This window comes from Peromyscus maniculatus, chromosome 16, assembly GCF_049852395.1.
Source record: "Peromyscus maniculatus bairdii isolate BWxNUB_F1_BW_parent chromosome 16, HU_Pman_BW_mat_3.1, whole genome shotgun sequence".
Classification (NCBI taxonomy): Eukaryota; Metazoa; Chordata; class Mammalia; order Rodentia; family Cricetidae; genus Peromyscus; species Peromyscus maniculatus.
The window spans coordinates 14,014,957-14,040,119 of record NC_134867.1 but is presented as its reverse complement, the minus strand read 5'-3'; the positions used below and the strand labels follow the sequence as shown (position 1 = coordinate 14,040,119).

Genomic DNA, 25,163 nt, shown 5'->3' with positions numbered 1-25,163 from the left:
TGATGCAGAAGCCATGGGCTGGTGGGTGGGGGGCATGCTGCTTACTGGCTTGCTCCTCCAGCTTTGTTCAGGTTGTTTTCATATGTACCCAGGACCACCCACTTGGGCTGGCCCCTCCCACATCAATCAAGACCATACCCCACAGGCTTGCCTACAGTAGGATCCTATGGAGTTATTGTCACTATTCAGGTTCCCACTTATCAGATGACTCTAGCTTGTGTCAAGTTGACAAAAACCTAGCTAGTACAGTGTGTGTGTGTGTGTGTGTGTGTGTGTGTGTGTGTGTGTGTGTGCAGGCATTTTCATGTGGGAGTTGAAGGGACCAGTATTTGGCACAAGACACCACAAGACCAAGTTCTCAGCATAAAGGAGATTTATTTGCTCCAGAGGGACAAGGGCAGAAACAAGAGACAATGACAGGAGAGAGAGGACCAGGAAAAGGGGGAAGGGAACAAGGGAGAAGGGGAAGGGATTTTTGTCCTGGGGGGACAAAGGACTGTCTGGATATAGAGGAGACAGACACTACCCACAGGCAAATGACAGTTTATAAAGGTAAAGGGGAAGCCTCTTGTTAGAATGTGGTGTTTAATTTTGTTTGGGCAAGTTAATTAGGGTACCACGAGGGGGCTTTTGATAGCTGGACCTTGGTGGTCACCCTCAGGCGTGAGTCTGCAATAAGAAAGCGTCCAAATAAGGGAATAGACCTCGGTGGCTAGCTTTCGGGATGTAATCTATAGCTTACAAGGGAGAGGGAATCAGGGAGGGCAAGGTCTTCTGGAGCCCTGTTTGCCATGCTCGGGCAGGCCAGAGTCCCTTCAGGAGTGGGTCCTCTCTTCCCACTGTGTGGGCTGATGACTTTCCATGTGTTAACTCATCCAATGCTCCCCCAATTCCTGTGAGCTAGGTAGTTCCCATTTTATAGACAAGGAAACCGATCTTCTTCCAGTTGACGATGCAGCAGCTAGTATTTTATCATCTCTGAGCTGCCTTAAATATTATTTCTAAAAACTATAAAAACACACACTATGACAACCATGGGCATAAATAGCATTTAATATCTTGTCTGTTTGCTGGTGGGGCCATCAGAGTGCCAGCATCTTGAAGGCGTTAGGTTTCCGGGTGCCTGTCACTACGCTCTTACTGCGCCACCAGCCAATCTCGAGCGATTACAGAGTGTTCTAGTGATTTGTCAGCAGCGTCACCCGCCACAGACTCCTGCAGAAAGTGAAGGGCCACTTCTTCCCTAGAGTGCTTTCAGAGACGACGACGAGTTCAGCGACGACGACGCTGACGAAGAGGAGGACATCGAAAACATCCTTGAAGAGGAGTTTCCGAAAGACGAGGAAGAGATGAGTGAGGAGGACGAGGAGCACGAGGGAGACGCGACGGAGCGCCTGAGAAGCGAGCTGGGGGAAAAATACGAGACAGACATGAATAATCTTCAAGTAATACAGGTTATGGCCTTCCCTTCGTCGTCACTTAAAAGGCAGCCATTTGGGAATGCAAAGAGGGCAGTCAGGCTCAGTGTCTTATTCTTGTGATATTTCAAAAGAGTATTTCAGGGCGGCAGGGCCCTCCGTTAGCATCGCCCTACAGTTATGAAATTCACAGACCAAGAGCAGCATGGATGCCTCCAAGGTCAGCGTGGGTTTATCTCCCCATGGGCAGCTCCTCAAAAAGCTAAAAGATACTTGTCTTAGATGATAATGTAGTCTTATATTATACGTAGACACATATCGGCTGTGTCTATATGCTATCACTGAGAAACACGAAATGTATCAAGCTTTATCATTTCTCTTATCAGGAAGAATTTGAGAAGGTGCTGGTCCCGATAATCACAGTTAACGGAGCTAGGAAGACTCACATTGTACAATATGTGTTGAATTTGAAAGTGAAGCCACTAGTGGAGAACCGTGCAAGCATTTTTGAAAAGTGTTACCCAGTGTCGTCACACCTTGCTCATAAAATGTTGGCCTTTACCTACAAACACATGAGCTCATTTGGCTACTGGGACCCTGTAAAGGTAACGTCAGACCACTTATCTGAGGGCCGTCATGCCTGTGTCTTTACGTTGTCTAGGAAGATGTAGTCTCTTTGAAAAGTTGTAAATATTGTATAATGCAGATATGAAAATGTCTGGGGAGCTGACCCCTAACTTTCATCTTTGCTTTTGCTAAAAAATCCGGAACATGGAACTGTCACTCTGCCCCTCCTGAATTTCTGTGCATCCCTAGCATTTGCTCCCAGCCAGCCAGAAATTTCCTTCCAGTCTGAGAGTGAACAACAGATGAGCCTGTTGATGAGTCACGGTTCTGTGGTGACTCTCCAGGGAAGCAGTGTGACTGTCTTAGGTCTCTATTGCTATGAAGAGACACCATGACCACTGCAGCTCTCGCGAGGAAAACATTTAATTGCCGCTGGCCTACAGTTCAGAGGTTTAGTCCATTATGTTGATGACAGCGTGCAGGCAGACATGGTGCTGGAGAAGGAGCTGAGAGTTCTACATCTTGATCTGCAGGTAGCAGGAGACTGTGTCACATTGGGCATAGTTTGAGGACAGGAAACCTCAAAGCCCACCCCCAACAGTGACACACTTCCTCCAACAAAACCACACCTATTCTAACAAAGCCACACCACCTAATAGTGCCACTCCCTGGGGGGGGGGGGGTATTTTCTTTCAAACGACCACAGTGACTAAACTATTTCACACCTACTCTGCTGTATTCAGGAAAGATGGTGTGTGGCTCTGATGCTGTAAAAAGATCTCAGAACTAACATCAATTAATTATCCCCTCTTCCTACCACATTCCATACCCACATCTTAGACTCTTTGGTGGGTCTTTTACATTCCATGGCTGTTGCTAATGATATGATGGGATTTCATCTGTACAAAAATATGGAAGAAATCTGTCCATCCTAAAAGATAACACAGCAGAACCACCGCCATTGCCCATTTCAGACACTGTAGTAAAACCTGAGACAGGGCAGGTAACCAATGTAATTTATTTTCTAGTAGTTCTAACAGCCTCCCATCCAAGTACTAACCAGGCCCAATCCTGCTTAGCTTCAAGATCAGGAATATCCAGGGTGGTATTGCCATAGACTACTAATTCTATGGGTAAGGAGTGTTTCTAAAGGTAACAGATCAAGGTGTTGACAGATGCTGTCCTTGAGGCCCTCACCTTGTATATCAGTTGGCCACCTTCTCACAGTGTCCTCATGTGTGCCCGCTGGTGTTTCTTCCTCCGGTTATAAGAACCCTGTCCTATGGCTTATCCTTTGGACCTCACTTTACCTTAATTGCCCCATGAAGATCCTATTGGGGAAAATTATAAAGGCCACTCCACGTAGTTAAAAGTAAGATTTATTTAGTGGATGACTCACAAATGAAAGAATGGATAGGTCGCGGGGGTCTGGGGAAGGCGTATAGCAATCCAGCGGTGTTCTCTGGAGCTCTGCACAATCAATCTCCACCATCCAGGGTCCAGGCGCAGAGAGCGCGCCCAGAGCGAGCGCTTGCCCATCCAGCTCCTAGGTTTCCAGCACCTCCCCTCGCCCCGCCTCGTAGGCGTGACAGTTGCCAGAGTCTCAATGGGGGTTGGAGCTTCCAGATCCAAACTGGAATGGCTACCCACTACAAGATCCTGTCTCCATATACAGTCACGTGGGCAGTAAGAGTTTCAACATAGGAAGTGTAAGGGAGAGGGCAACGCAATCCACACCACCATGCTTTCCGTGGATCTGTTTGTGAGGATAAAGTAGTTCGTGAATAAGTGAAACAATCTCATAGCCTGTCAGAAACATTCAATACAAGCATGAGTCATTATGAAGGAAGTAGAACTGAAATTGTCATAAGCTAAATACCAACTAGAAAACATTATACCAACTAGATACGACATTGAAATAACCTGCACTGTGTATGCAGTTACTTTGTCAATTCTTGTATTAGAGTGTTTTTACTATGTAAGAAAGATTGCATTCTTATATTTTACAACTTTTTCAAGTATAAAGGAAATTCTCTCTAAGTTAAATCTAACTTGTGGATTCAATCACATTACAGCTGAGCGAAGGAGAGACAATCAAGCCTGTGGAGAATGTGGAGAACCCTCTTTACCCTGTAATCCATCGCCAGTACATTTATTTTTTATCTAATAAGCAATCTAGAGAAAAATTTATGATGAACCCAATCAAATACATCCGGCAACCCAAGCCCAAAGCTACTATGCCTGTGAAGATTATGATTGTGGGGCCTCCTAAGTCAGGGAAAACTACAGGTGAGTGTCTGTCTTTGTTCCTCAAGCATCGAGGGAGCTCTGAGACCCAGCACCAACTCTCCGGGAACCAGCCATAAGATCCGAGGGTTTCCATGTGCCTGTGCTAATTTACATCCCCAGCAACAATGTAGAAAAGGGTGTCCCTTTCTCTATATCTTTGCCAGAATTTATCTTTTTAAAACAATAATTATTGAGGCTGAATTGAGATTGGATCTCAATATAAAAATTGTCGGAGACCAGCCCCCACTTTTCTATGACAGGGAACTCTTGAGGAGAGGGGGATAAAAGACTGAGGTAGAAATATAGAGGTAGAAGGATAGAGGGGAGAGAGACAGAAACACAGGACAGCCTCGGGGGCCTGGATCCTTATCCACCGGTCCCTTTCTGTCTCATCTAAAGAGCTAATTATAGGAATGCCAAGGGGTGGAGCAAAGACCTCCCCCAGCTCAAACAAGTGCAGACCCTTCCAATCACCTAGAAACCATGCACATGGTCAAGAAATCCTCTAATGCAGCCCTGCTGGGTAAAGCAAGCTCAGGTCTTACTAGGAAACCTTTGTGGGCCTCCACAACAAATTACTATTTGCAAGTATTTTATGAAGGACTCTTATATCTATGTCATCAATAATTTTTATTTTGTTGTTTTCTCTTGTTTTTATTAGGTGTAGTACAGGGCAATATTAGTTTAATGTAATGAATTTGTAAGGATTCTTTCTCTTTTTATTTGATGGAATACTTTGAGGTTTTTTTTGTTTGGTTTTTGTTGTTGTTGTTTTGTTTTGTTTTGTTTTTCGAGACAGGGTTTTGCACCTTTCCAGGAACACGCTTTGGAGACCAGGCTGGCCTCGAACTCACAGAGATCCGCCTGCCTCTACCTCCCAAGTGCTGGGATTAAAGGCTTGTGCCACCACCGCCCGGCACATAAACTATTTTTAAAGTTTAAAAATAATTTAACAATGGATCTAGCACTAGGCTTTTCTTCTTTGGAGACTTTTTATTGCTGCTTTGGTTGATTTACTTCAGTTTCTCATAGCCTCTTAATTAAAATTGTTAGGTTATATGTGCCCAGAAATTCATCCATTTCATCTAGATTTTTTAATTCATTGATGTACGCAGGGGTCTCTGCAAACCTCCATGGCCAGCAGAGAGATGATCCATGGGAGACAAGAAGGTAGTTTAGATCAACACAACCCAGCAGCTGGTGTTAGTTCAAACTTCTCGAATCTGACCCCGAGAAGTCTATTTTAGGTATAGTTAAAAACAGCACAATTTGGTGAAAACTTACTCTGGTGATGATGAACTCAATCCCATGTGCATAATAAAGCACACATAAATCTCTTTGAGGAACAAAGTAAGCTAAATACAGACCAGGCTCTACTACAATCAACAAAACTCGAAAAGTCCATAGAGATGGGTCTACAGATTGACTTGAACAAGGCAAGCTTATGACAAGGGTCTGGGGGAGGACCCGGTGTGGGCAAAAGTCACCAGACTATTAACCACATGTGCTCCCTGCCTTCTGGTCTGATCGTGGGTTGTGCATTCCTTCCCTTAAGGAACAACCCTGAGTGTTTAACATTCAGGTTCCCCTAGTGCTCATCTGTGAACACAAAGACTTCCATGCCTCCTACAAATGTATACATTTTCAGAATACTCCCTAATTAGCCTATGAATCGCAGAGGGTCTGTTGTAGTATCCAGCGCATCCCTAATTTTATTTATTTGGGCATCTCCATCTCTGACTTATTTTATCTAAGGGTTTGTCGTTTTCGTTTATCTTTTTGAAGGACCCACTCTGTGTTACTAATCCTTTGTGTTGTTTAGTTTATATTTTGCTTATTTCTGCCTTGGTTTTTGTTATTTCTTTCCATCTGCTGATTAAGGCTTTGGTTTATTCTTACTTTTTTAAAGAGTGAGATACACGTTAGGTTTCTAGATTGATATCTCTGGTTTTAAAGTGTAAGCTGCTCACAGCTACAAGTTTTCTTTGTAGTTTTTGTTTTGTTTTGTTTTCATTTCCCACAGGTTCTGGTAGCAGTATTCTCATTTTCACAGAATTCTACAGCTTTTTCTTGTTTCCCCTTTGATTCCTTCAGTGGCATGCCAATCATGCAAAACGTGGCTTGATCTCCATGTATTTGTGTAATTTATGTGGCTGTCTTTCTCTGACTTCTAATGTTTTCCCTTCTGACCTGAGACACTGGGAGTTATTTCAGTTTCTGCATTTGTTAAGCATTGCTTTGCTGCCTCATTTTGCAGATCTATTTTGGAAAATCTTCCATGTTCTAAACAAGAATATATACTCTACCTCTGCTGGTGTCTGTTAAGTCCATCTGCCCTATAGCAGTGGTTCTCAACCTGTGGGTCACAACCCATTTGGGGATCACATATCAGATATTTACATTATGTTTCATAACAGGAGCAAAATTACAGTTATGAAGTAGCAAAGAAAAATAATTTTATGGTTGGGGATTGTCTTAGGGTTTCTATTGCTGTGACAAAACACCATGAGCACAGCACCTCTTATAAAGGAAAACATTTAATTGGGGCTTCTTAATGTTTCAGAGGTTCAGTCCATTATCATCATGGTGGGACATGGCAGTGTGCAGGCAGACATTGTGCTGGAGAAGAAGCTGAGAGCTCTACATCTTGATCAGCAGGCAGCAGGCAGCAGGCAGAGAACTGACTTGAGCTTCTGAGACCTCCAAGGCCGCCCCCACAGGGACACACTTCCTCCAACAAGGCCACACCTACCCCAACAAAGCCACACCTCCTAATAGTGCCACTACCTATGGAATTATTTTCTTTCAAACCACCGCAGGGGTCACCACCGCATGAGGAACTGTATTAAAGGGTGGCAGCATTAAGAAGGTTGAGAACCACTGACTTACAGTGTACTCTAACCCTGGTGTTATTTTGTTGACTTCTAGATCTATTGGTGACAGTGAGCTACTGAAGTGAGGCAGCATTGGGCTGGTCTTTCACTTCATGTTCAATAGTGTTTATCTGTGGAAGTGGGTCTTCTGACATTATGTACAATCGTTGTATCTTCTTGATGGGTTCTTCCCTTTGAGATACTTTCTTATCACTGTGACAAATACTTGGTGAAGCAACTGAAGTGAGAAAAGGTTTACTGTGGTTCACAGCTTAGGGAGCGCAGTCCATGACAGGGAGGGAGGTACGGTGGCTCAGTCTAAGGCAGTGGGCACTGTAGCTGCAACTTCACATCTCAGCAAGTCGGGAAGCCCAGAGCTCAGGCCAACAGCAGGACGGGGTTATGACTCAAAGAGTTCTGCCTCCAGTGACCCATCTTGAGGGTCCGTACCTCACATCCCAAACATTCAATAACTTCCCAAAACAATGTCAGCAGCTGGCGACCAAATGTTCAATACATGAATCTCTTGGTGACATTTCACATTTAAATCACATTATTCTCTTTATTTTTTTTTAAAAAGTAGTTATTTGAGAATTTAATGCAATTTATGTCGGTCACATTCAAATCCACCCCACCTCACCTCCTGCTCCTATTCCAAACCCACCCAACTTAGTGCTGTTGTGGGTTATCCACCAGAGAAGACTACTCACGGACATGGGTTTAAGCCAATAGACAGTCTTTATTAGCCAGTCCTTATTTTCATTTCAGCTGGTGGGGATGTCTATGTGCTGAATTTCATGGCCTCAATGGTACTTCCATCATGGAGTCAGTTGAACTAAGATCTGGGGCCTGTTACAGGGCACAACATTCCTTTTATCAGTATGACATGACCATTGTCTCTTCTAACTAATTTAGCTTGAGGTCTGTTTGGTCAGATATGAATAGAGTTACTCTTGCTTACTTTCAGATTCCTTTGCTTAGAATATTGTTTTCCATCCTTTGGCTTTTGGTCTATGTGTACCTGTGCTGGCGAGAGTGGGTTTCTTGCAGGCAACAAACTGGGACTTATTTTAGTCCAACCAATCAATTGTGCCTGTGAAAGGCATGTGCCACTCCTGCCCTGTCTTGTCTCCATTCTAATTATTTTGAATAATCTGTATCCATTTCTGCTTTATTAATGCTAGAGTTGGGATGCTTTGCTGACCTGGCAGTGTTTGATTTGTTCCTAATTCTCATTTGCTTATGGACTCTTCAGGTGAAACTGATCCTTTGCTGCTCCTGACAATTGTGTTCATCTTACTGAATTCCTCTCCAGTACCAGGAATTCCTTTAGTTCATGGTCATCTTAGGTCTTTGTTTCTCTTTCTATTCTGAAGGATGACTTGGTTGGATATAATAATCTATTTTCTTTCAGGGCCTGAAGTTCTTTCTTCACTGAAGCCCTCTTGGTCTTTGGAGTTTCTTCTGAGAAATATTTATGTGTGACTTGACATTTCTCTCATACAGATTTTAATGTTCTTTCTTTGTTCTGTACTTCTGGCATTTAATTATAAAGTTTAATAATAGTTTCTGTTCAATTGTGTCTAGTTGGGATTCTAAATGTCTCCTGTAACTGGCTATCTGTATCTTTCCCAAGACTTGAGAAATTTCCTGTCCTTATTTCACTGATAGGTTTTCTGTGCCTCTATCCTGTGTTTCTCCTTTGTGTGTACTGATTCCACTGTTCTTTAAATATTCTTTTCATAGTGTCCTATAGATCTGGAGTGTCTTGTCTATTCCTCCTTATTTTTCTTTATTGCTCTCTGAATATAATAACTCATCAAATTTCTGTCTTCAAGCTCTGGTATTCTTCCACCTAAGCTGTTGCTGATGCTTTCTGTTTTTTCTTTTAAATTTGATTTACTGAGATTTCTACTTCCAAAATTTCCAATTGGTTCTTATCTAGTCTCTCTCTCTCTCTCTCTCTCTCTCTCTCTCTCTCTCTCTCTCTCTTTCTCTCTCTCTCTTTCTCTCTCTCCTGAATTTCTTTTTCATATCTTTCATTGTCTTCCTTAATTCACCATTTATTTGTATCCTCTTTAATTTATTGATTTTTAAAAAATCATTCTTTTACATTCTTTGTCCAGGGATCTGGGGGCTCAATGAATAAAGTGTCTACCTCGCAGGCATGGGACTTGAGGTCAAGCTCTGGAACCCATCAAAAAAATAAGATATGATGTGCACATATTTTATAATCCCAGTACTAGGAAGGCAGAGACAGATAGATCCCCAAGGCTCACCTAGCCTATCCTACTTTGAAAGGTCTAGGCCAATGAGATCCTATCTCAAAAGATACACACACACACACACACACACACACACACACAGAGAGAGAGAGAGAGAGAGAGAGAGAGAGAGAGAGAGAGAGTAAATAAATGTAAATGAAAATATTTAAATTTCTTTTTCTAACTTTTAAATGTCTTAACATGACAAAACAACCTTATTCCAAATCTTCACAAGACAATGGTATTTACTAAGAACAACAGAATGTACTCATCTGAAATAAAATTCCATTCCAGGGCTGAAAACATAGATAACAATCTGACTTCTCACCTCTCTGTTGAAATGGAAAGTAAATTTTAACACTATGCCTTATTTTGAAAACTCATTTAGTTTTATAATTTGAACAAATTTGTAGGAAAACTGAGGTTTGGGGTCTGGAATTTCACCTGCCCCTTGGGAACAGTCAAGAGAATCTCCTCTCTCAGCCAATGACCGCTATCTACCTATTCAATGACCTCTATCTATCTATTCAATGACCTCTATCTACCTATTCAATGACCTCTATCTCTTCTATTCAATGACCTCTATCTACATATTCAATGACCTCTATCTATTCAATGACCTCTATCTATTCAATGACCTCTGTCTATTCAATGACCTCTATCTATCTATTCAATGACCTCTATCTATCTATTCAATGACCTCTATCTATTCTATTCAATGACCTCTATCTAATCTATTCAATGACCTCTATCTATTCTATTCAATGACCTCTATCTATTCAGTGATCTACTCTACTCTAGTGGGCTTTGGTTCCCCTCAGCTATAAAGTTAGAATTTAATTTTCATGCCACCCAAACATCAAATAAACCCACAGAAAAAAAATTCTGTCTCCTAAGCTATAAACCTCCATTAAAATGTAAAGTAGGGGGCTAGAGATGGCCCAGCATTTAAGAGCACTGACTGCTCCTATGGAGGACTTGGGTTCAATTCCTAGCACCCACACAGCAGCTCACAGTCATCTATAACTACAATCTCAGGGGATCTGAAATCTTTTTCTGACCTCTACAGATACTGCACACACATGGTGCACAGACACACATACAGGCAAATCACCCATACACGGAAAATAAAAAATGAAATAAAACAAAATGTAAAGTATGCCTTAATAATTTTTTAAAAGTATTTCCTAGAAGGTTGACTGAGACCCATGATCCATGATGAGTCTAGGGTTCGCTATCCTCATTGCAGTGTGGAATCTACAGATGGATTGAGGAATGGTGTAATCCAATCAAGTAAGGTCATTACATCGTTATCTTTGACAGCACACTAAATACCAAATGCACACAGGATTACTGCAATGCTTCCCCCAATTTGCTACATCGTGCAGAAGCAATAAGTTGTTTAAACATTGGTTTGATTATAAAAAGAAAAAAGAAGAAGATGGAGGCTGGAGAGATGGCTCAGCAGTTAAGAGTGCTGACTGTTCTTCCAGAGGACCTGGGTTCAATTCCCAGCATCCACATGGCTGCTCACAGCTGTCTGTAACTCCAAGATCTGATACCCTCACATAGACACACCTGCAGGCAAAATACCAATGCACATAAAATAAAAATAAATTATTAAAAAGAAAGAAAAAAGAAGAAACCCAGTTGGTTCATTAGCCAGATTCTAAAGTCACAACCTGAAGTTCTGCTAACAACTTTGACAACTCTTTGAAGAATGTGAAGAGAAGCTTGCTCTTGGCGCCATTAGTCAGAATCTAAACGTAAGGTTAACTGATGGATGCGTGGCGTCAAATAGGCTTCATGTTTTATGTTTTCCAGTTGCCAAAAAGCTTGTAAGTGAATATGGCTTAAAACGCTTGTCAGTGGGAGATGCATTGCGTAGCATGTTAAGCAATCACCCGGAAACGGAGCTGTCACTTATGATAAACTGGCACCTTCACAAAGGCATGACGGTGCCTGATGGACTTGCTGTTCAAGCTTTGGATCTCTCCCTGATGGAGAGTGTGTGCAATACCATAGGGTAAGTGAGTCAGGGCAGAAGGAAGGACAGAGGGAGTAATGGTGAGGATGCTTGCAGTTCTTTCAAAAAGGTCTTGGAGATGGGTTCGGAGCGTCTGTAAAGGGGAAGAGAATGATCTGCTGCTCAGACTGAGCACGTACTTGGAAACATTACCTTTTTCTGTCAAGATTCGTGGCTTGAATTCATGGCAGATTGGCCCACAGACCTCTTGACTCCCTGCAGCAGCAACTCCTACACAGTCCACAGACGGGGCACTGTGACTTCCTTGCCCCAATACTTCCTACTGCTCCATGAAATGATGGGAGGGCCCTCCTTAGTTCTCAGATGATGTGGTCCCTTGAACGCAGTTCCTCTTAGGCCCAGGTCCCTGCACAGGGAGCAGTGCCCCTCCTGTGATGCTGTATTCGGACAGGAACACTGAATACTTGGCTTTGTCATGAGTTCATTCTTCTCTGATGACCTTTCTTCTTGTCTGTTACAGCCATTGGTCACATCCCAGTGAACCCCGATGTTCTCTGGTCTTGAGTCCAAGTCACCGAACTAGAATCTCCTGGCTTAGTCAAGATCATTGTGTACTTAGAACCTTCTGCCTCTTCTTTGCAAGTTGTTTTGAGTCAAATCATGGAACAGTTTCTATAATTTCAGGGGTGGGGAGCATTCTTGGGTGACAGCCTTCGGGAAAAGGGACATATCCACACTGAGTTACTTCTTCCCTGGGGCTTAGCTTTCCCCGATGAGGGCAACTTTGGTTGAATCGTGGGTTTATTTCATCTTAATCTCAGGATGAAGGCTGCTCATCTACCCTAGGTTCATTTCCCCAATCCTGAGAACCACTCAAGTGACCCTTCCCAGTGTAAAGAGTAACTACTCTCTGTTTAAAAAAATAAAATAAAATGTCGCCCTCCTGCAGACTCGTCTACAATGAGGTGGCTTATCATCTCTGCTAGGAGACTTGTAGGTGGAGCCTGCACTGTGTTGGAGGGCGTTCACGAGTGTGCCCTGTCACTCAGGATATAGAAGCTTTACTGATGGCCACCAGCCACATGCCCAGCATTCTGCCTTGTCTATCAGGCCATTCCCAGAATTTCTGATTTTTTAAAAAAAAAAAAAAATTTGTTTCCTTTCAGTTTGATATCCAATCTTATTACCTCAGACTGTTGGGCTGTAATTCTCATACCTTCTGCTCACATGCATGGGGGGGGGCTCACAAACTCCCCATTCCAAATCCCTCACAAACTCCCCATTCTGCTACAATAAGAATAGCTCCTTGCAGAGGACACATGACTATTTACTTAGCATTTAGTACATGCCATGCCCTGTTCTACTTGCTTTTCGTACCCGTTCTCTAATCTTTAAAACCACTCTAAGGGGTAAATATAATTTTCTCCTACTCTACTAAAAACCAAGGCATGGAGTTTTTAATACCAGGTTTCAAATCTAGGCCTGCCTACATTCATTCTGCTATTTGTGCTTATAACATCAGGAATGCACAATTTTCAAGGTATAATAGGTGTGTCTATCAAATTCTACCAAAACCTAGCTGTGTGGTGCTAAGCAGATAGATGTATGAGTGCAGACCTCCTGCCTCCCACTCTCCAAGCTGTGTGCATGTGTACTGCCCACCTCACAGTCTGGGGGTGAGGGAGGGTTAAGATGTAAAGATAAAGGAGAAAATGCACACACACAAAAATTACCATTGTCATAATGGAAAGCCTAGGAGCACTAAAGACAGATTTGTTCTAGAGGCATGGTGAGAGAAAAGGAATGTGGAAATTGTGTTTTTCTGTTTGTCTGTTAGTGTGGTCATTGATGGCTACCCGGTAACCACAAACCAGATGAATATCTTGGAGGCAAGGTCAATCATTCCCATGGTCATCTTTGAGTTGGAGGTGCCATCCAAGGAGATCTTCAAAAGACTGCTGCTAGAAAAGAAGATGGAGCAAAGGTATTCCTCATGAGGGAACTGTGGGAACAGGGTGACCTTGGCCATCTGTACAGGGGATATCTCAGGCCCTCACCAGCTTTTCTGCCTCTTCCCCGTTTCCTCCTTAGTACACCGTATCCACTGCACAACAGCACACAGATTATAGCTCATAAAAATGCCAAGTACCATAAAAATATCAAGGAGATCAGGGAATTTTATCAAGAACAGCATCAAAACTGGCACGTGATTGATGGATTTCACAGTAAGTGGTGGGTATGGAATGAAATCATCAAAGACATCCAACAGATGAATAAGTACATACAGATATACATGGAAAGAATCAAGGACGGTAAGAAAACGTTGTTATGTGTATGTGTGCACATTTGTGTGTGTGCAGGTTCATGTGTGTGCAGATGAGTATGCAGGCCAGAGGACAACCTCAGATGTCTGAAAGAGAGGGAGGGAGAGGAGCTTAACACGACATTATCAGACCAAATGATACATCACAGCTCCATGTCCAACATCTGACGTTCACAGTGTTTTCATCTAAATGAAACCAAGGTTGAGCAGTCTCAGGCTGGCTCCATTCACTCCCTTCAGCTTCCCTCAGCAGACCCTCCTTATTCTTGACATCCTTGACTCTCCATTGTGTCTAGATTTGCAACGCGGTATGTTTCTATCATTTAACCCACTCATTTGGGGCACTTTTTTCTTGTGGCCCCTCACCATCACAGCTTCATGCAACACAGTCTCGGGAGCTCCCTGGAGAGCTCTTGACTTTATCACACACTGTTTGACCTCCCAGCCCTCTTTCAAAATCTTGGTGGAGGCTTCCATGACCCCACAAGGCTCTCATCAGTCATGCCTGAAATGGCAGCATCACCTGGATTATCATTTATTTATTTGCTGCCTCTGTACCTCAGGCTGGCCTCAAACCCTGGATTCCTGAATGCCAGGGCTACTGCTCTGCACCACCACACCCAGCAGGCAGCCTGGTCTGCCATGGGAACAAGCCTTTGAAAAGGCAAGGGAAAAGGGGAGTGCCAGCGAGACAGAAGCCCTGGCCTTTTGTTTTAGTCTCTGTGGGAGCCCGTTCTGGGGTTCCTCGTGGCTTTACCCAGCAGGTCCAAATAGAGGATGATCAGGACCACGGGCCTGAGTGCAGGTGTCTGAGATGGCCTGCACTTGGCTGTGCTGGGGGAGGAGGTCTTTTGCTCCACCCCTTGGCGTCTCTATAAAAACCCTGGACCAGAGACAGTCCGGGCCCGTTGGAATAGGTTCCAGGCCCTCTCGAGGCTATCCTTTATTTTCTATCTGTTTATCTCCGCAAGATTCTCCGCTATAAATCCTTCTATCTAATATTTCCTGCTGCTCGCACTCAAGAAAACTCTGGGAAGCTGTGGGGGTGGTGGGTAAACGCCCCACAAGTCTCCTTGGGCTACCAGGGAAAGGTGCCCAAACCGAGTGGATTGAATGACGGAAATGTGTCGTGTCATAATTCAAGAGGCTAGAAGTTCAAAATCAAGGTGTTGGCAGTGCCATGCTTTCTCTGAGGACTTTATGGGGGCCTGCTCCATGCCTTCCTCTTTGTTTCCAGCATAGCCAACAATCAATGGCCTATGGTGTCACCACAACAACCCTGTCTCTGTCATTGCTCTGTCATTCTTTTTGCCTTTCTGTCACATGACGTGCTGCTCCGTGTCTTTGTCTATCTGACTCTGCTCTCTAAAGGTTACAGTCAAGGGTGCTATGAATACTTCAATGTCTCTTTTGAGAAGACAGTTCAGCCTAGAAAACTAAACTAATCTTGTGGTTTAGATCACGTTTGTTTGTTTGTTTGTTTGTTTGTTTTTCCAGACAGGATCTCAAATATGTAGCCCTGGCTGGTCTTGAATGCACAGAGATCCACCTGCCTCTACCTCCAGTGTCCTGGGATTAAAGGCATGTGCTTTTGGTATATCCTTTTTCATTAGAAACAAATACCCACATCCAGAGGGAACAATTCATAAGCTCTGAACAACACAGGGCGTGGACCCACAACAGTACCCGAGACATGACAGAGCAGCCCAGCCTGTGTCCTGCCCTGATGCTCATGATACCATAATGACACAGTAAACCAATCAGACTTATGTCCTGTCAGTGATAATCAGTGACACATCAGACTTATGTTCAAATGACAGAGCAATTAGGAAAATTAGGTAGCAAGTATCGACATCCCTTTGTCTTAAGGCAAGTAACACTACTCCAGAAACCACTGAACTCTGTGGAAGATACAAAGACGTTAGGAGACTCTGTCAGCTGCTACTCTGGACACTTCTCAGTGGACCAGGACCTAATGAAGTAGTCACAGTTAATGGCTGATAACCAGTGTTGTAGAGATCAGACATAGAGTCAAGGTATCCAATTCACTTTTGTTGACTCAGCTGAGTCACAGATTTTTGCCACTTGGAAAGTCCTGTTGTCCAGCAGTGTACAGCCTACAGACCTTTCTGGAAGGGTGTCGAGGCCTCACTGACCATTTCTTACTTTCAGAAGGTCAGTGGAAGATAACAGCCAATAAGACAATGTTTCTCAATGCCTGCCTCATCGAAGCAGGGCTATGATTGTGGACTACCAGTTAGTTTCAGAATTGTGTAGACAACACTTGTTAGAACATAAATGTGTGTGTGTGCCCATTCATACGGATGTATGTATGTATATGTATCTATTGTACTCATATAAAAATATGCGTATATAACTATTATCTGTTACATGTATATAGTTGATGATAGTGAAAAACTAGAATGAAAATATACAACAAAGATAAATATTCAAGGAAACCACATGTAACTTTTAGTTAAATGAATAAGTTAAAAGTCATGTACTTATAGTTTGTATATTTGTGTACTAGAATACTATGCATAAATTCAAACAAACTGGGTGGCTGGATGTGGTGGAGCACGACTATAATCCCAACACCCAGAAAACTGAAGTGAGATGATCACAAGGTCAAGGCCATCTGGGATACATAGAATCAGAACATGTTTCCTTGAACACAAAACAACCAGGATTAAACATGTGTATTACAGAATTGGGTCAACAAAGAAAGATGTCAAAGACAACAATTAACTGATAAATCAAGTTGCAAAATAATGTTTACATGTACTGGCATAAATACACTATATACAAAATACACATGTGTGCGCACACACATGCATGCCACACACACACACATACTCACACACATGTACAGAAAAAAAAAAGGACTAAAAAGGGCATAAACCCAACAGTGAGTACCTCTTAGGATGGGTAGTAGGCTGAAAGGGTGCAAGCATGAAGAATAACTTTTTTTTATTTTTTATTTTTTTTAATTTATTTTACAGTACTATTCAGTTCTACATAACAGCCACAGATTCCCTTGTTCTCTCCCTTCCTGGCCCCCTCCCTTTCCCCCCAACCCAAAGAAGAATACCTTTTGTTTTGTTTGTTTGCTTGCTTATTTCGAGACAGGTTCTCACTATGTTAGCCCAGGCTGGCCTAGAATTTGTGGTAGTCCCTCTGCCTCAGTCTCCAGAACATGGGACTGTAGAACCTCCACCACCATATGATTTGTAGTGACTTTACTTTTTACTCTGTTGTTTAGAATTTTAGGATGTGTAGTGTTAATATAGTAGTGTCTAACTGAAATCATTTTAACTTTTGATCATTGTGTCTCCTATGAAATCTATAATAACGAATACGTTGATAACAGGGAAAGCTGCTTGCATTGACAAACTATGTATCACACCCGATGAACTGATTGCTCGCCTGGGAGAGTTTGGACAGTTTTGCCCTGTCAGCCTAGCAGAATCTTATGAGTTAAATGATTGTTCTACAACTAACAGCTTGGAATTTGCAGCAGAGTTCAGGGGCCACTATTATAAAATGAGTTCCAAGGAAAATCTAAATGTAAGTCTGTTTCTTATATAAATATTTATTAAGGAAACAAAATGGTTTGTCTTCAGTTTCATCAAATGAGAAGAACAGGCACCCTTGGGGACACTCAGAAAATTGGGACCAATAACCACATCATTGGAACCTGGGACTCTGGGATCAGTGAGAAATTCAAAGAGTAGCCCTGAGACTCCCCCAACCCCAGGCATATTCAGAAGGTTTGGGTCAGTGGCGGGTCTTAGGTAGCCCATCAGGCAGGGAAAGCCAACAGTTGAGTCTCACCAATGGAGGAGGTATGAAGCATCTGGACTCAGTCTACAGAAAGAACCCAGGGATTCAGCTTCAAGGGATAAGGGAGTAAGAATAAAGCAAGAGCTTGACTGACGGCCATACTTGAAAATAAATAAATACAACACTAGAATTTCCCAGTTATCCCTGGCATCTTTGGGGATTGGTTCCAAGACACCCCCGCCAAGGGTGCCAAAATCTATGTCTGCTCAAGTACAAAGGGGGTAGCATTTACATATAACCTTACCTATACCTACCCCCACGTCCATTGAAACACTCATAGATGGCTTATAAGATCTAATACAATGTAAAAGCCTTGTAACCAGTTGCCAGGCTGTATTGTTTAGGGAATTTTGAAGGGGAAAGGGCAGACATGTTCAGTAAAGAGCTAGTCTTTTTTACTGAACATTTCCTATTTGAATCTGAGGCCACAGAAGCCATGGATATGGAGAATGGACCACTTGTACCTACAGATTCAAAAGTCTGACCATATATTGATTCCAGTATTTTGATGCCTGCGATTTGATGATATACAATGGTTTGTAACTAAGACAATAATGAAAACTAATCTGAACATTTTATATTCCACCAAAGAATAATTTTAATTTCTTTACTGGAGGTGCTTATTTCTTCCTGCTTGTGGCACAATAATCACAAAATTTTTAAAGCAGAACTCATGTCTGATATTTCGTGCTTTGCACTCTACAGAGCAACTCCTGACCCCAGAGACCCCTAAAGAGCACAGGGAGACTGGCAGCTGGCTAAGGACTCTCCAGTCCTTGTCATAGAATAGGAGCTAAAAAAATATTGCATTTTTGAGTAAGAAGAGACCTTTGATTGCTTGGGATTATTATCCTGAGGAACTTCTTACAGGAGAAGTTACAATGACTCCTCTCAGATGGCTTGAAGGGCTGCTGTATGGGAATTGAGCAGGAGGGCCTCCAGGGGTGTTTTGATTGGTGCATTATTGCTGTCTGAAATGCTTCTGCTGCTGTACCTCTTTCCCTAACAGAAATTTCTGATGAACCCGGAATTGTATGTGCCTCCCTTGGCACCTCATCCGCTCCCACCTGCCGCCCTGCTCCCCAAAAGGCTGACCCTGTCAGAGCTGAAGAGCCGGTTTCCTAAGTGTGCTGAGCTCCAAGGCTACTGCCCAGTGACTTACCTGGACGGCAAACAAAGGTAAGTCCTCAGATTCCCGGGACGGAGCCACAGCCCTGCTCAGCGCCAGGGGCCCTTGGGACAGTGCTTTTAAGGATTTATTTTTATTGGTGTGTGTGTGTGTGTGTGTGTGTGTGTGTACATGCAGGTGCCCACAGAGTCCAGAAGAGGGCATCTGATCCCCTGGAACTGGAGTTACGGGCAGTTGTGAGCCACCCTGCATGGGGGCATGCTGGGCACCCCAACTCCTATCCTACTCAGGAGCTGCAAGTGCTCTTGCCCTCAGAGCCATCTCTCCAGTTCACAAAGTGATAGTCTTAGGCTGATTACCTAGGGAGATGTTCCTTTCCCTCTTGAGCTGCAGAAGTAGAAAAATGAAACATTTTGACGTTTTATTATGCAGTCCTACATATGAATGATACAATATTAATTGCCAAGCTACATATATTAATTGCACACTGGTTTTTATTTCATTTTGTCTTGTTTTTCACCTTTCAGATATGAAGCCCTAGTGCCTGGTAACATTCAATATGCTGCAGAGTATCGTGATCGAATATTTATTTGTGAGACTGAAGAAAAACTCCAGAAATTTTTGAGGTGAGATTATTCACCGATTGTAAATATTTGTGATATTCTATGTCCCATGTACTGTGCTTGGAACTGTGAAAGAGAAGGGAAGGGAAGGAAAGGGATACACACACACACACACACACACACACACACACACACCATGGGGTAGGCAGGGGTGAGTAAGTACTGCCTTCTCCCAAATTGTAGGGCTCCAGGACTTACCATAGATTTTTAGTACCTGATAATAACAGAATATTATAGAGCCTAAAGGGTGAGGAAGGGCTTAGTATTCTGGTAGGACTGGATTGTCTGAGTGAGAAGCGGGAATGAACTAGAATAAGGGATAAAGGACCAGATGCCAAGCCGATGGGCCTGCAGTCAGCCTGTCCCTGGGGACCCGGGAACTGTAGGAAAGTCAGCTTGTCTGGATAGGACATAGAGGCAGGGCTGGAGGAGGTGAGCAGGGTAGAGTACAGAGGTCCAGGTAAAACCACCAAACGGCATTTAGACTTGACCCCATGCGCCACAAACATCTACTGCCTGCTTCCAAGTGTTCCAAATCAGTGTTAGACTCGATTTTGCTTAGGAACGAGATCTCCACGGGGTGTCAAGAATGAGTTGGAGGCAGAAATGACGTTAAGAAGTTAATAGAGTAATCCTAAATGGAATCTGAGGCATGTTGGGGCTCACACCCCTAGGACGTCCTCTCTGCCACCGGTCACCCCTCCTGCCACCACCACACACAAGGCGGAAAGACAGCCGCAGAGGTGAAGGAGAGAAGGGATGGAAGGCTGGGACTGGGGCGAGAGAACCTTCTGGGAAAGCCCTGGGAAATGAAGCCAGGTTAGGACTGACGCTCCTGTGAGACTGAGCTTGCAGCCCGCGACTGGGGGTCTTGGCAAGGGCGTTTGGGTGGGAAGCGGAGCTCTGGAGGGGTGAATGAGGCTCCAAGACCTGCCCGTACCCCAGGGGTGACCGAGCTGCGGCAGCCGGAGGGAAAGATGCTCGAGGAAAGTGAGTTGAACCAGGAACAACAGAGCTGGTGGGCACTGCCAGCAGCTGCATGCCCGTGAGCAGGCGAGCATCTCTTCTGCCAGATGTCCCTGGTTGTCACATTAAAAGTCAAATCCCTTCCGTTTTTTTGATTTTAAACAGTCATGACTGATTCCAAACTAGTGAGAAGAGACTATGCAGATAGAGCCTGTTCCTTAGCTTGCCGTTTCTAGTGAGGCTTAGGTTTGAAGAAATTTTATTGTAAAAAGATGAGAGATGTTAATTGCTGGAAGAGATGTAGGATCAGAGGAACGAAGGGGAATTTGCTCTCTCGGTTGGTTTTCTTTATTGTCTTGTCTGTTTGTTTCGGGTTTGGGTTTGGGGAGATTTTGTCTGTGGTTTGGTTGGTTGGTTTGTTGTTGAGACCAGGTCTTACTCTGTAGCCCAGGCTGGCCTGGAATGCACTCTGTAGTGCAGGTTGGCCAGTTTTTGACTCCTGATTTCTGGGATTACAGGTCACCACATTCCGCTATTTTTTTTTCTTTCCTTTTCTTCTAATGTGGGAACTGTGAGCACGTTTAAATGCAGCTGCATGGGAAGGGCCCAATAAAGAAGGATGTGCCAAGGCTTGGAGATAGATAGATGATAGATAGATAGATAGATAGATAGATAGATAGATAGATAGGTAGGTAGGTAGGTAGGTAGGTAGGTAGATAGATAGATAGATAGATAGATAGATAGATAGATAGATAGATAGATAGATAGAGACAGAGAGAGAGAGAAACAGCTACAGAAAGAGAGAGGGCACAGCGGGGATTCAGAGCCTGGGTGGGGACTGTTCTTAGACAGGAGGTACCAGTGCGGGGAAGAGGACCCTGTGTTTGCCTCTGTTCATGATCAGCGACTTCTGAAGGAAACTCCATCCTGGTGGCCTCCACCCTGGGCACAGGGGTGTCTGTCTTGGGAATAAAGGTGCCACACAGATAATTCAACTTTTGAGAAGAGTTTTATATAGTCCCTGTGAAAATTAAGAAATCTGATAAACCAGTGGACCAGGCTGGAGCCCCAGAGCCAGGCAGGGTGGCTCATTCCCAGCACTCAGACGGTGAAAGCAAAGAATTCAAAGGTGGAGTTCAAAGTTGTTCTGAGCCGTAGAGTGGGCTACACGAAACCTTGTGTGAAATCGAAAAGCAAGAGAAACTTCTAGAATCCCTAGTTTTCTCCCTCGCATAGTTTTTCTCCAGTAGATAAAGCAAGAAGTGAGCTTTGTCTCATACTTGTGTCTGTATGCACAGAATGGGGGTGTGTGAGCATGTGCTTAACGAGCTTTGTATTCATAGGATGCCAATGCACTACTGGGACCAGAAGCTTCCATACAAACTTCCCCCGCTAAAGGAACCCATCCACCTTACCAGCCTCCCTTTGCCTGGGTATCTGGAACAGGTTCTGTTGCATGATTTTCTTTGATACATATTACGAGAATACAGGGGCCTCTTCTAACGGTAACTTTTGCTTTTCTAAAAGTGAGGTTCCAGGCACTCTTCAACTGTTTCATTTATGGGTGGTTGTTCAAATGAAAGGGGTGGACCCCCATCACCAACGCCTGGAACAGCAGCACCGCATGAAGGGGAGGCGGCTGTCTTAACACTGGTTACACGTAAACGGATGTGCAGTTTGGTTCCTCCTCCTCCTCCTCCTCCTCCTCCTCCTCTTCCTCCTCCTCTTCTTCCTCCTCTTCCTCCTCCTTCTCTTCCTCCTCTTCCTCCTCCTCTTCCTCTTCCTCCTCCTCTTCCTCCTCCTCTTTCTCTTCTTCCTCCTCTCCCTCCTCCTCCTCCAATGATTTGAGATGTTGCTTTGGCCTCCCAAAGGTTAATTTATTCCACAAAAGAGTTAAACCACAGTACCAGGATAGGTGAGCTACGAAACCCATGTTTTATCCCAAATCCACATTAAACTATCTATTCGAATCACATTTTATTCATCCAGATATCATTATTTTTAAAAGTTGTAAAATGTGTCAGTAGTCAATCACTATTTCAAAGTCATTTAATTTTTAGATTATTCTTTGTGCATGTGTGTGCACTGCTCACGACAGGAGAGGCACACGTGCCATGATGTGTGTGTGTGAAGGCCACGTGACAGCCTGCAGCGTTGGTTCTCTCCTTCCAACCTCGTGTGTGTTTCTGGGGTCAAACAGGCCACCAGGCTGGCCCAGCCAGCACCTCTACCCACTCAGCCACCTCACCAGTCTCCCTCCCAAAGTTAGTATTTTTTAATTCTGCCAAATAAATGTCAAAAACACAATTTTTAGACCTTTGTCACAACCTCTTAACCACTTTGTTTTTTTTTCAATTTGCCTAGAAGGTTAGCCTTCAATGGCACACACCAGAGCTACATATGCCTCAAAACAACAACAAACAAACAAACAAACAAACAAAAAAACCTGAAAGAAAAATCAAAAGGAGAGATGGGGAGAAAGTTGGCTTCCATCTGGCATAATACCAGTGCCAGGGAGGATCACCAGGGAGGAGTATTGTCAGAAGGCCTGTTTTGTACATGGCAGGGAGGATCACCAGGGAGGAGTCACAGGCGGGCTTTCTCAGAGGCCTCTTTCACCCTCACGGCTCTAGGAACTTGGCTGCAGTGCCCCTGTGGTCTCTGGGATTCCTTGTCACGTGGCCAAGGATGCACAGAGCGGGAGGCAGGCTGCCCGTGCCGACAACACAAGCCGAGATGAGCCAAGGCTACCCAAAGCCCCGTGTCCTCCTCTTTCCTCTTCAACGTTAGGTCACAGAAAACGTCAAGCACGTGAATAGAGACCATCACACAATGAAACCCAGGCATGCAGCCACCACCCAGCTGGCTCTGTGCCAGCTTACATTTCATTTCCCTTCACCAAGTGTAGTTTGTGTTTCTTCCCTGGTGATTGGGGATGGTCGTCTAACAGCCCCATCCCAGGAAGGCTATCTGATGGAAAGAATAAGGCCTTTATCGACCTGCGTTCAGAACGTGCACTCAAATACGCGCTGGCTGAAACTGATCTCTCCCTGCAGGGCACAGCAACCTCCCTCATCAAGGCGATGAACGCAGCAGGATGCCTGAAGCCCAAGTTCCCCTTCCTAAGTGTGAGGCGATCAGTGCTCCTCTACGTAGCGTTTCATCTCAAAGGTACGCCTTTCCAGCTGATGCGCCGCTCAGAGAAGCTCAGCACTTGCCGTACCGTATGCGGCAGACTGGGCTGACGGGAAGGGGCAAATGAAGCACAGGGTAAACACCTATATGAGAATATCCAAAGTGAAACTGCCAGTTTTTAAATCAAGTACTATAAACTGGACCTGGTGGCACAGGCCGGTAAAATTCGCACTACCCAGGAGGCTGAGCAGGATTACAAGATCAAAGCATGCCTAGGCCATGGAGCGAGCTCAGGTACAGCCTAGGTAAAAACAAATTTTTAAGCCAGGCATGGTGGCACACATCTTTAATCCGAGGACTCGGAAGGCAGATCTCTGTGAGTTCAAGGCCAGCCTGGTCTACAGAGTGAGTTCCAGGCCAGCCAGGGCTACACAGTGAGGCCTCATCTCAAAAGACTGCAGAGGCCTGGGGATGTAGTTCAGTGGTAGAGCACTTACTTGCCTAGTGTATGTGAGGCCTTAGGTTCAACCCCTAACACTTTCACAAAATTAATAATGTAATAAATAAAATCCGGGTACTAAATAACATAGTCAGCACTCAAAACTCCATAGAGAAAGGTGAACACAGGAAATTATGGTCTAATATAGCAGCCCTCTAACCTTCTCCACGGACGGACGGACGGACGGACGGGACCACCTCTCCCTTAGCTGGGTGGCCTGGTCACACATGAAGTTCTACTTTGTTGAATGGCTTACTAACCACGTATCAGAAAACATTCACAACTCTGTGACATTTTCTACAGCATTTAATCCCAAAGGGTCTCAATATTCAAGACAAAAATACAAGAAGAAGATGGAGAAGTTTGTGGAAAGGTGTGAACTCATAACATACCTGAGTGCCAAGATGACTCGCAAGTACAAGGAGCCTCAGTTCAGAGCCATTGACTTCGACCACAAGCTGCAGGCCTTTTTCTCCCTGAGAAACATAGACCCAGTTACTGGATAACTCGCGGACGACACCAAGACCCAATTCCAAAAGTCTTCTCCAGGGGACAGAGGGACTAAAAGGAACAGACCTAAACACTTGCAGTTTCTGAAGTTTATTTCCCTCTTGCCTGATGTTCTGTGGTTACCGGGCCTGAAAGGACTATCAGCCAGGAAGGGCCACCCTCTGAGTACCTAAATGTTAACACAACAGTTTTCAAGTTGATTACCTGCTTTTGATTTCTGATGCTTCCACAAAATAGGCATTCTGTTTGAGATATTAAAATGCTTACTAAATCCATTTTCTATTTTTTTCTTTCTTTCTGTTTATTTGTTTGTTTTTTGAGATGGGGTCTCTCTACATAGCCTTGGCTATCCTGGAACTCACTCTGTAGACCAGGTTGGCCTCAAACTCAGAGATCCTCTTGCCTCTGCCTCCTGAGTGCTGGATTAAAGGTGGGTGACACCTTACCTGGCCTTGCTTTCTCTTCTTTCTGTTTTTAAAAACACTTTCAGTAGAAAATCAGTCTCTGTTAAAGAAAATTACTCATTAAACTTTAGAAAGTTTCAAGAGACAAAACTAATGGGAATCTTGGTCACACTTTTTACATAAGGAATTGTTTGTAATTTTTCTGAACATAAGACACTGTCATTTTCACTGGGTGGTGGTGGTGGTGGTGGTGGTGGTGGTGCACGCCTTTAATCCCAGCACTCAGGAGGCAGAGACACATGGATCTCTGAGTTCAAGGCCAGTCTGGTCTAC

At 43.9% G+C, this 25,163-nt stretch overlaps 1 protein-coding gene across 2 annotated transcripts in view; it reads left to right on the top strand.

The window, feature by feature from the left end:
* The window catches only part of Ak9 (adenylate kinase 9), a 139,974-nt gene extending 115,273 nt beyond the window's left edge, over window positions 1–24,701 (top strand). For both annotated transcript variants that reach the window (XM_016001353.3, XM_076552407.1), the window contains 12 exons: window positions 1,248–1,454; window positions 1,805–2,023; window positions 4,061–4,274; window positions 11,236–11,437; window positions 13,236–13,382; window positions 13,490–13,710; window positions 17,092–17,288; window positions 18,574–18,743; window positions 19,221–19,319; window positions 21,626–21,728; window positions 23,339–23,453; window positions 24,220–24,701. In XM_016001353.3, coding sequence (XP_015856839.1) covers window positions 1,248–1,454; window positions 1,805–2,023; window positions 4,061–4,274; window positions 11,236–11,437; window positions 13,236–13,382; window positions 13,490–13,710; window positions 17,092–17,288; window positions 18,574–18,743; window positions 19,221–19,319; window positions 21,626–21,728; window positions 23,339–23,453; window positions 24,220–24,422 — 2,097 coding nt within the window. In that variant the 3' untranslated portion in view covers window positions 24,423–24,701. The remainder of the gene's footprint in view (window positions 1–1,247; window positions 1,455–1,804; window positions 2,024–4,060; window positions 4,275–11,235; window positions 11,438–13,235; window positions 13,383–13,489; window positions 13,711–17,091; window positions 17,289–18,573; window positions 18,744–19,220; window positions 19,320–21,625; window positions 21,729–23,338; window positions 23,454–24,219) is intronic.
* Window positions 24,702–25,163: the final 462 nt, after the last annotated feature.